This window comes from Palaemon carinicauda, chromosome 29, assembly GCF_036898095.1.
Source record: "Palaemon carinicauda isolate YSFRI2023 chromosome 29, ASM3689809v2, whole genome shotgun sequence".
NCBI lineage: Eukaryota > Metazoa > Arthropoda > Malacostraca > Decapoda > Palaemonidae > Palaemon > Palaemon carinicauda.
In genome coordinates this window covers 87821605-87833614 of record NC_090753.1, presented here as the reverse complement: position 1 = coordinate 87833614, position 12010 = coordinate 87821605, and the positions used below count along the sequence as shown (strand labels likewise).

Sequence of the window (12010 nt, the reverse complement as noted above, 5' to 3'; positions counted from 1 at the left end):
CACTAAGACCTGGAAAAGAGCTTAAGAGCAGTCGCGAGCAGACAGGCAATCACAAACTGACAGAAGATCGTGAGCTGACAGTCGATCTTAAGCTGAAGGGCGAGCTAATGGCAATCGTGGGCGATGGCGAACTGACAGGCAACCATAAGTGATCACAAGGTGTCAAGTGATCACAAGCGGTCAAGTGATCGTTGGGGACTGCGAGCTAACAGCGTAACTGCAGTGGGACTGGGAAAGGCACGTCTGCCGGGCAAGATGATTTTTGAAGGAGAGCTGAGGTCTGCTCCTGCTCCAAAAAGCAAATGCGGGGAATGGATGAATTCAATTTCCATCAGAGGAATTCCCCGTAGAGGATACTAAACATGTGAAGGAAGTCTCTCCCAAGGACGGGAAAGACGACCAGCCTCTGTTGCCGCTGTTGACAATTCTCCCCGCAAGAGGGAAGATTGCTGGACAGCAGCTGGTGGAGGGACTCTCCCTCAGAAGGGAAAGTTCTAATACCTGAAGGCGAACCTCCACGCAGCACTCTCTGCTTCCCATCAACAAGCTCTAGCTCAAGTTGAAGGTCAGCATTGAGCGTTGTTTGCGAAACGTAGTTGAAGCTCGTTTCTGGGTTTCCCCAAAGCGATTACCAGGACTCCGAGGAGTTCTAGTCAACAACTACTCCAATAAGGACTGAACTCATGGGAAAGGCTGTCATCAGCGAGATGATCAGGAACTGGCGCAGGCGAAGAGGGCAGTGACTGGGCAGGGGCAGCACCTCCCCAGGAACAGGAACATCCGACTTCACACTCCTTTTGCCAGCTAACTCAGCCGAACGAAGTAGTACGCCATCACTAGAGCTGAGGAAAAACAAATACAGTAAGAATGAAAAGAAAAATCCCCTAGGGAGAACAATCTAACATGCGGACGTGAAAGCTGTCCCCTGAGAGGAAGAAGAATCATGTTACTACAGACTATGCACTCCCTCCGCCAGCTGCCATCGCAGAACGAAGGAGAGCAGTGGCGCTAGCAATTAAAAAGTTATATTAGAACAATTTATTTAAAATTAATTAGCTGAAGACAAACCACACGGGAGATCAACCTAACCCGCAGATGGGAAAGGTGTCCCCAGAGAGATAAAAGAACATTATTCGGACTAAGTAATCTCTCTGGCGGCTACCGACATAGAACGAGGGGGTGCAGCGTCAACATACAACGAAAGTTTAAATATATATAAAAAGAACTCAGAAGGCCAGTTGAAAGAGTTGGGCAGAGAGAGACGAAAGTCTACTCTCACCGAGCCACAAGTAAAAAATGACTAAGCCACACTAAAATAATCAATTCTCCAACAATATGGAGGAAGGAGCATCCCAAATAATGCAACAGACTATAAAGAGAGCCTCTGGTGCTTCATAGACCTGCTTCTTCCCATTCAACGCTGTTTCTCATTGCTTTATTAGAGGGATATTTCTAAGAAAATGGGAAACATTTCATATTTTAGAGGTAAATGACAATATTAAGCTAACAAAAGAGTAGCCATATCAACATCAGGGGAGATTCATCGAAATATGACTACCTACTATTGCTAAACTATATATAATAAAAATTAAAACTAAAAAACTAATACACATCATTTCTAGAGATCCAGGTTACTGCATTTTCTTACCATAGCACTATTCACAGGCCTGGGGTGGTGGTATGGAAGGCTGTTTGACTTTTGCATATTAACAGCTCTTGGATCTGAAGTCTTAACAACATTTTCCTTAGGACTCATAACGCATTGAGAGTTGGGACGTCTTTCTCCTCGTCCATAATCTTCAGAGTTTTGGAAAGTGAGAGCAATTGGTATTTTTGCCCTCTTGGCCAAACGACGGTGCATAATTGATGAGGAAAATGCTGAGGAAATGGGTCGGAAGTCGCTGTTCGGTAGCACTACATTCTGAAAGAAAATGTTTGATGTTACATGTCTGAAAATTTAATTTGAAAGGGAAGAACATTGAAATGTTTAATGTTAATAATTGTCTTCAATTTTACAGAATAAAATTTACAGTAGTGATTAACAAAAGGAAAAACATTAATTTTCAGTTTACTTTATCAGTTTCTATATATAAATTTCTACTTAGAAAACTTGGATACACAAACTAGAAAACAAATGATGTCTCCAGATCAACAGACAGCTCCATTTAGCTAAAATCTGATTAAAAGCGCCTTCAGGAACAACAAAAAATACCATCTTAATTGCACAGCTAGATATAAGAAGAACTTACATTATTAATTATAAACAGTCAGAGTACTACATTCCTTGCTTACCTCATCAAAAGAGAAAACCTTCTTGACCCTTTCACAACCTGATTCAAACCCATCACTCGACTGTGATCGACGACATTGCTGCTCCTTCATCAACTTTTCTCGTTCAACCTCTGCCACCTGTTGAAGATGCAATTCAAAATATCCTTATGGACATCTTTATCCACTTTGAATACAATAAATTACTTCAAAATCGAGGAGTTGGTGAAGGGTTTTAATGTTCTATTTAAGCAAAAATTCTTACAGTAAATAGTTGTCAACATTTTCAGTTAATAGTAGCAATCACAAGTTTACCACTGTAATGTATTGAGAAACACTACTTTCTCATTCTACTGTGTTGATCTGATTCCACTGTGTTGAACCTACTGGGAACTGTTGTTATCTATCTCCCGCCATCCATGAACTGTGATGCTAGCAGCAGCATGGAGCTGCATATTTATAATTGAGATACCACAATAAAGCAAGTGAATTACTAACCTGTCTCCTTGGATCCTAAGTATTGATAGACGAGGATGCTACAGTGGCGATGAGAATAAATAACTAGGTAGTATGTATCTCAATTATAAGTATGCAGCCCCATGCTGCTGCTAGCGTCACAGTTCATGGATGGCGGGAGATAGACAACAACAGCTCCCAGAAGGTTCAACACAGTAGAATGAGAGAGTAGTGTTTTTCAATACATTACAACCAGTAAAAGATTAAAACCCAGTAAAACGCTAATGTTACCATGCTGCATCATCTCTCTCCCACAAATATTGAATTGCTTCTTCACTTATACATTTTCATTGACTCGAGGCTTAACTGCCTTTTATTACTCTTTCCAATAATGACAAAGTCCTTATTTTCTCAATCTTTTAAAGAATGTCTAATCTTACAATACTACAATCCAAATTTCAAATAGAAATTTGATGGTCAATGACTTTCAGTGCGCGCAAATCCTACTACCAGATTTGTAAATTAAGTTGAAGGTGACAATCAACGTTACTAGTGGTGAATCTCAAATTCTCAATGGAGTAACGGTACATCTTTGTAACATACTAACAGTAAATTATTTCATTAGCCTTACAGAGGCTTACTTCAAGTTCTGTAGTGTGTATACTGTACATCAATTCATGACAACAATCCAGTATCTGCTCTTTCACAAGCCTTACATGGGCTTGGTTTAAGTTCAGTAGTCCGAATACATCAATCCACGACACCGTTCCAGTATTTACTCTATTCTGTTATACGAATTTCATAATTTCTGCTATATTGTAAAGCATTGACATTGATAACAAACACATCACAATATTATTCTAGACCTTATTTCATACTTTGAGTCTTCTCTATTCTATTTCCTGGCAGGATCAATGTGTGTTTGCCCCCAATATCGTCTACTCCACTTAACAACATATGTATCAGAATATTATTCTAGGCCTCCTTATCTTGAAAATACCGTGTGCTTGATTTTTCTATCTAGAAAATTAAATTATCGTATTGAAATAATTATTATTCACCTGGCATATATCGTGTAAGGAAGGATTTCGTGTTAACTTCCGAGGGTTGGAGATGACATCCTCACTTCGTGTTCTCTGTAGTTTGGACCTTTTGGGTGCTGTAAAGAAAAATTAAAATGACACTATGTTTAAAATTTATATTTATTTCATAAATAATGTATCCTCTAAAATAATTTCTTAATCTAAGTGCAAAACTAAGAAAAAATAAAAATGACAAATTCGAAGATAATTTGTATTTTTCCTAACCATACAAACCTTAGCTATTTACAAAGGGTTTACTTTTAGCGCAGCTGAAATGACGAACCAATAGTTTTTAACGAGGGTTAATTACTGCCGCGCTAGTTAGTGGGGGGTGGGGAAGGGTAGCTTGCTACCCCTCCCCCCTCCACACATCGGTGACTTGCTTCACTTCACTTAGAGGTAGGACTTGACTTGGGGGTCAGGGATGGCGGGCACATATGTGTAAATAACTAAGGTTTGTATGGTTAGGAAAAATACAAATTATCTTCGAATTTGTCATTTGTTCCGTAACCGAAATACAAACCACGCTATTTAAAAAGGGTGACTTACCCCTTAGGAAGGGTGGAAAGTCCCCAGCCTTACTGACTTCGGCTTGCCCGGGGGCTCAATCCCTCAGTGAGCAGCACTAGAGAGAGGGAGCCCCTGTACCTCACAAGTTCCTAGCATCGCTAGGAACAAGTGGCCTACATAAGCAGTGTGAGGAGGAGAGTGTGACTCGTCCTATGAAGTTGACCTTGAGACCTTCAGATAGGAATTCTAGGATAGGACGTTCCCCATACCACCTCGTCAGGGTATGGGAGACGCAACAGTATTAAGCTTAATACTAGGAGCACAAAGAAGCATGGGTTACCTGCAGAGGTCGAGGTCAGCTATGCGAGGACCAGGATGCTGCTTCCCCAAGAGAGGGGAGAATGAAGAAAGAAGTAAGGGTCAGACATACTCTTTCATTCACGCAGACTAAGACCGGGTAACAACGCCCTCAACCTATTGCTACTTGTCCAAAAAGGAGCCTGAGGTTAGACCAGCTGTTGTGCAGCCACTACAGGGCCGATAGAAAACGTATTGAGGCTCCTGTGGGTCACGTCCTGCAGGTAGTGGGCTGTGAAGGTCGTTTGACGCTTCCAGACCCCAGCTTGAAGTACCTGCGTCACAGAGAAGTTTCTCTTGAAGGCCAGGGATGTAGCAATACCCCTGACATCGTGGGACCGAGGGCGACGTGACGGAGGAGGGTCAGGATTCAGGGCATGGTAGATAACCCTTCGAATCCAAGCTGAGATGGTGTTCCTGGTGACCCTCCTCTTTGTCCTGCCTGTGCTCACAAACAAAGCTCGCACATGAGGAAGGACTGCAGCCGTTCTCTTCAAGTAGTGCCTCAGACACCTCACTGGACATAGTAGCAGCTGGTCTGGGTCGTTTGTTACAGAACGGAGACTCGCGATCCTGAAAGAGTCGAACCGAGGATCCGGCACTCCAGGATTCTGAGTCTTGGCCACAAACTCAGGGACGAACCTGAACGTTACCTCCCCCCATCCCCTTGAATGGGCGATGTCGTACGAGAGACCATGAAGTTCACTAACTCGCTTGGCCGAGGCCAAGGCGAGTAGGAAAGCCGTCTTCCAAGACAGGTGGCAATCGGAGGCCTGGCGTAATGGCTCGAAGGGAGGTCTCTTAAGAGACCTGAGGATTCGAACCACGTTCCAAGGAGGGGGTCTCACTTCCGACTGGGGGCAGGTAAGCTCATAGCTACGTATAAGTAAAGAGAGTTCTAGCGATGAAGAAATATCCACGCCCTTCAATCTGAAGGCCAAGCTTAAGGCTGAGCGATAGCCTTTCACTGCCGAGAAAGAAAGGCGCATTTCTTCTCGCAGATACACGAGGAAGTCCGCTATTGCTGGAATAGTGGCATCGAGTGGAGAGATACCCCTTCCACGACACCAACCACAAAAGACTCTCCACTTTGCTTGGTAGACTCCCTCAGAGGACCTTCGCAGGTGCCGAGACATTCTCTCCGCAACCTGTTGCGAAAAGCCTCTCTCCGCGAGGAGACGCTGGATAGTCTCCAGGCGTGAAGCCGAAGCGAGGCCACGGCCCTGTGAGGGACGCCGGAGTGGGGTTGTCTGAGAAGCTCGTGTCGTGGAGGAAGCTCCCTTGGGAGTTCCGTCAGGAGTTGCAGAAGGTCCGGAAACCATTCCGCGTGATGCCATAGCGGAGCTACTAGAGTCATGGAACAGTTGACCGATAGTCTGGTCCTGTTGAGCACCCTTCTCATCAGACAGAACGGTGGGAAGGCGTACACGTCGATGTTGTCCCACCGTTGCTGGAGAGCATCTTGCCAGAGTGCCTTGGGGTCCGGGGCTGGTGAGCAGTACAGGGGCAGCTTGAAGTTCAAGGCTGTCGCGAACAAGTCCACAGTCGGAGAACCCCACAAAGTCAGGACTTTGTTGGCTATCTGAGGATCCAAAGACCACTCGGTACTCACTATCTGCGAAGCCCTGCTCAGACTGTCGGCGAACACATTCCTCTTGCCAGGAATGAAGCGAGCTGATAGTGTTATCGAGTGGGTTTCGGTCCACCTCAGAGTCTCTACCGCAAGATGGGATAGCTGTTGCGAAAAAGTGCCTCCCTGCTTGTTGATATAAGCCACTACCGTGGTGTTGTCGCTCATCACCACCACGGAGTGACCCGCCAGGGACCGTTGGAACTGCTGAAGAGCCAGAAAGACGGCCTTCAATTCTAGCAGGTTGATGTGTAGGCACTTTTCTGATTCTGACCAAAGGCCTGAGGCACTCTGGTTCAGAACGTGCGCCCCCCACCCTTCTTTTGACGCGTCCGAAAACAGAGTCAATTCCGGGGGGAGGACGAGAAGACTCACTCCCTTCCGCAGGTTCTCGTCGGCCAGCCACCACCGCAAGTCCGTCTGTTCCAGGGACCCCATTGGGATCAGAATGTCCGGGGAATCGGATCCTTGATTACACCGGGACTTGAGCCGCCATTGAAGGGATCTCATCCTGAGGCGGCTGTTTGGAACCAGACGGGCCAGGGAGGATAGGCGGCCTAAGAGACGCAACCACGATTGGGCGGGGAGTTCTTTTCGCCTGAGGAAAGGTTCCGCCACCCTCCTCAGCCTTGCTATCCGGTCGTCTGAAGGAAAGGCTTTGTGGAGATTGGTGTCTATTAGCATGCCTAGATAAACCAGTCGTTGGGACGGCTGCAGAAAGGACTTCTCGAGGTTTACCACGATCCCCAGATCCTGGCAAAGATCCAGAAGCCTGTCTCGGTGCCGAAGAAGGGTCGACTCCGAGTCTGCTAGGATCAGCCAATCGTCCAGGTAACGAAGGAGACGAATGCCGTTCCTGTGCGCCCAAGATGAAATAAGGGTGAACACTCTGGTGAACACCTGAGGAGCTGTGGAGAGACCGAAACACAGCACCTTGAACTGGTAGATCTTGTTGTCTAGGCAGAATCTCAGGTACTTCCTGGAAGACGGATGGATTGGGATCTGGAAGTACGCGTCCTTTAGATCCAGTGTACACATGAAGTCTTGTGGTCTCACCGCAAGTCTGACCGTGTCTGCTGTCTCCATGCTGAACCGGGTTTGTTTGACAAACCTGTTCATAGCTGAGAGATCGATGACGGGTCTCCAGCCTCCAGTCGCCTTCTTTACAAGAAAGAGTCGACTGAAGAAGCCTGGGGAGCCATCCACGACCTCCTGGAGAGCACCCTTCTCGAGCATGGTCTCGACTTCGGCCTGAAGGGCCAGCCCCTTTGCCGATCCCGTGGCATAGGAGCTCAACGACACTGGATTCGCTGTCAGGGGAGGTTGAGATGTCGTGAACGGGACGCGATAACCTTGGCCGATCACTGAGACCGTCCAAGCATCGGCCCCGTGTTGCTGCCACCCGCGGACGCAACGCTGAAGGCATCCCCCCACAGGTGGACATGCAGGGGGACTGCCACCCCTAGGGCTTGCGGCAGTGGCCGCCACCCCTAGGAGTCTTGCCTCCCCTGGAGGACTTACCGCCCCTCTTGACCTTGGCTGGAAAGGGCTGGGGCTTAGACACCACTCTCTTAGCTGCCGGTGCCTGTTTGGGAGCCTTACGAGGCTGTTGCTGCTGTTGTGGCGGGGCTGGAGGCTTATAGGGCCGAGTTGTAAGGGCCCTGTGGAGGAGGGAGTCCGTGCTGGATTTCCTCCACCTCTCAGCCGTTCGCTCCATGTCTTGAGGCTCAAACAGGCTCTCCCCCAGAAGGGAAGCATGTCGGAGCCTACACACATCTACGGCGGGGACCTTCGGATGGAATCTCTCGGACACAGCATCGCGACGCTTCAACACCGAGTTGGCCCACAGGGTGGTAACCTGGTGCGCCAAAAACTCGATGGAGCGGGTGCCCGAGAGCAAGAAGGTCTCTAGGGCCTTCCTATTGGTCTCCTTGGACAAGTCCTCCGATCGCAATAGGATGCCCAGAGATCCTAGCCAGAAGTCCAGCCACGAAGTGGCCTGCATGGCACACTTAGCGACCTTCTCGTGGTTGAGGATCTCTGCCGCCGAGAACGACACCTGCCGGGCAGAGAGTTTCTCAAGGGGAACTCCCTTCGCCAGCTCCTCCACAGAGTGATGGAGAGGAAGAGCGAGGTTGTGCTCACCCAGGATCTCGAAATACCTCCTCTGCTGAAGGCGAGGAGGAGGGATGAGCTTGTTCCCGGCAGTGGAACGACTGGAGGAGGCAAGAAGTGCGAGCTGAGCGTTGGCCCTAGCCCTGGCACTCTTCAGCCCCCGAGACCAGGGCAGAGCTGCACTGGTCTTAGGGGCCTTCCGAACGTCAAACACTTCATCCAGAATCGTGTCTTTGCCTTCACGGGGGGCGATGACTGGATCCGTAAGTCTGTTAAGTTGCCTTATCAGGCTTAGGACCTGCCAGAAGGCATGTTCGGACTCTTGCTGTTCTCCTCCCTGCGGGCTGGCAGCTAAGTCTCCTGCCCCAGGAATCTCTTCCTGGGGTGATACGTGGACATTCCTCTGGGTAGCCGTGGGTTCCTGACGAATCCTTGCAGAGGATTTAGGGACGGTCTTGGAATCCTTGGGTTCCCTCCTGGGAGGGATACAGGATCCCAACAACGAGGTTCAAGGGGCCCCTTCCTCACGAGACGATTCTCCTGCCTGAAGCGAAGTCTCCCCCCCTGGTGCCGAGGGGAAGACTACCGCCCCACTGGACTCACCTGAGGACGGAAAGGCCTCGTCCACGGGAGAAGGAGAGAGTACTCGTGCAGGAGAAGGGACCTTCGAGACCGACCTCTTGGGAACCAACTTCGCCCTGGGGGAAGTCACCACGAAGTCCACTCCTCTCTTTCTCTTCAGCGTAGGAGAGACATCCGATGGTTTGTTACCCTGGCCGGCGAGTGCTGGTTTCATAACCCTCACTAACGCCCGTGCCAGCGGACCAAACCAAGTCTGCTGCTCCAAGGACACAGAGTCCGAAATCCTCGCTAAAGGGAAAGGGATCGGGCGATCCTTTGGAGTGGACACGACGGTACCTGCCTGAAAAGAAGGTGGGGAAGAATGCTGTACTGACCTCTCTTCGTCCTGCACTACCAACCTGTGCTTGGATGGAATTCGCCGCGAACGATGGTCGCGCGAGGGCGAATGGTCGTGTGAAGGCGAATGGTCGTGCGGGCGAGCGATCGCGCGGGCGCGCGGGCGAGCGATCGCGCGGGCGCGCAGGCGAGCGATCGCGCGGGCACGCAGGCGAGTGGGCGCGAGGGTGGGCAGGTAAATGAACACGTGTCCGAGGCGACGAACGCAAGCGTTGGCGCGACGGCGAGGGATCGTGCTGCCGCGTAGGTGAGGAAGATCGCTGGCGATGTAGATCCACAGGCGATCGATGACGAGCTGGTGAGTGCAGTCGCTCAAGTTGGCGATGGCGCGATGTGGTATGTCGACGCACTGGTGTGCAATGGTGAGCAGCATGCGCAGGTGAATGACCGCGTAATGGTAAGCGATGGCGAGCAGCATGCGCAGGTGAATGATCGCGTGATGGGGTGCAATGGTGATCAGCATCCGCAGGAGGGCGATCGTTCAGGGTCGTGCGATGAGGAGCAGCATGCGTAAGAGGGCGATCGTGCAGGGGCGAGCGATGGCGAGCAGCATGCGCAGGTGGCCGATCGCGTGATGGGGTGCGATGGTGATCAGCATCCGCAGGAGGGCGATCGTGCAGGGTCGTGCGATGGTGAGCAGCATGCGCAGGAGGGCGATCGTGCAATGGCGAGCGATGGCGAGCAGCATGTGCAGGCGGGCGATCGCGCGATGGCGAGCTAGAAGCTGGCGAACCATGTTCCTTCAGGAGCGTTGGAGAACGTCGGCGCGCTAGTTGTCGCTGTTGAATAGGCGATACTAAGATCGCCTGTGCGCGCTGGCAAGCAGGTGAACGCTGGCGAGGAGGTAATCGCTGGCGCGTAGGTGATCGCTGGCGAGCTGGTGATCGCTGGCGAACTGGTGATCGCTGGCGAGCAGAAGGTCGACGCGTGTCCTGTGAGAGGACAGGTGGCGCGGCGCGTTCACGAGCAGGAACGGGAAGATTGCTGGCGCGTTGGCGAACATGTGTTTCTGACACACGCGCAGCACGGTGTTGCGTAGCCACAGGACCAGGCAGATGGTGAGCAGGGAGTTCAGTAGGAACTAAAGGGGGGTCAGAGACCGCAGGGCGAGGGTCCTCAAATGAGCGCTGACGCTCGGAAGAGAGCTGACGAGCAGGAGAGCGCTGGCGAGGGGGGCGAACATCAGGAGAGAGCCGACGAGCAGGAGAGCGCTTGTGCGCTAGCACTGCTCACGTAAGGGAAGAATCCCTTAGCCCCGAAGGGACCGTTGCCCGTCGGGTGACGAGTTCTCCAGAAGGCGAAGATCCGGCAGGAGATGGTGAGCGGTCTGCAGAGAGGTTCAAGGAGGGCGGAGCAGTAGGTTGAGGCTGACGAGGAGAGTCCCCCCCCGGAAGATGAAGACCCAAAAAGGCGCCTCTTAGTCCCCCTGTAAGGGGAAGGGAGGCCCTTGTGGCGTACAGGACGGTGAGCCTTACGGCGGAGGCGGCCTCGGGGGAGATCGTCGGGACCATCGGTCCTCCGAAGGGGAGTCTCCGTCAAAACACTTCCCTCAGAAGGAAGCTGAGCAGCAGTCGAGACCGAAGGACTCACTTCCCCCTTCGAAGGATGTACGGAAGGAGGAGGAGAGCCTTTAGCACCATCACCAGCAACAGCACCTGCGGCGGAAGGCCCAGCCACGTCGGAGGCCTCTGTCACCACGACGTCGACAATAGACAGAGGGTCTACCTCTGCTACCACCGGCGACTGCTTAACAGCGGCCCCCAACGAGACAAGGTCAATAAGAGTGACCCTGAAGGGCAAGCCCTTAAGCCCCAGGGACGACCAAATCTGTAAAAGATCATCACTGGATAAGGCATTATCAATAACCTCTCCCGGAGGAGGAGGGGGAACCGCCTCGCTATGGGAGGCTACGCCCTCTCCCCCCACCGAAGGTCGGGAAACAGAACAAGGGCCTGCGCTCCCACTCGGCCGACTCTCCTTAGGAGGCGGACGAGGGGGAGCTTCGGAGGAGGTTTGGGCGGCGGAAGAAGAGTCCCGAGAACCTTCCTCCTTCAAGGCTAACCCCGGAGGAGAACAGTCTCTCTTGGACTTCTTCTTACGCCGACGGCCAAACCTCTCCCACTGGGAGGCAGACCACTCCCTGCACTCACGGCACATATTCTCCTGGTCACACCGTCGGCCCCGACATTGAGGGCAGAGGGTGTGTGGATCCGTATTAACGTCCGACATGAAAGTCCCACAAGGACGGCCGGCAACTCCAGGGCATGTACGCATAGTAAAGAAAATAACTGAAGGTCAACTTCCAACCAACACACACGCTGAAAAGAAAAAGCAAAAAATTAAAGGCTGTCACGAAGGCGATGAGCAGACACGTCTGATCACCGCCGAGCCAAAAGTGAAGTGAAGCTAGTCACCGGTGTGTGGAGGGGGGAGGGATAGCAAGCTACCCTTCCCCACCCCCTGCTAACTAGCGCGGGGGTAATTAACCCTCGTTAAAAACTATTGGCTCGTCATTTTGTAAATAGCGTGGTTTGTATTTCGGTTACGGAACAACTACAATTTTCAGTACAATACAGTCGGTATCAGATTGCATCCTGACAAACTAGAATCATGA

At 50.9% G+C, this 12010-nt stretch overlaps 1 protein-coding gene across 3 annotated transcripts in view; it reads right to left on the bottom strand.

The window, feature by feature from the left end:
- Positions 1–12010, bottom strand: part of LOC137622326 (uncharacterized) — a 70022-nt gene that overhangs the window by 19000 nt on the left and 39012 nt on the right. For all 3 annotated transcript variants that reach the window (XM_068352904.1, XM_068352905.1, XM_068352903.1), the window contains exons 9-11: positions 3786–3883; positions 2293–2409; positions 1649–1921 (exon numbers count right to left, since the gene is read on the bottom strand). In XM_068352904.1, the coding sequence (XP_068209005.1) occupies positions 1649–1921; positions 2293–2409; positions 3786–3883 (488 nt within the window). The remainder of the gene's footprint in view (positions 1–1648; positions 1922–2292; positions 2410–3785; positions 3884–12010) is intronic.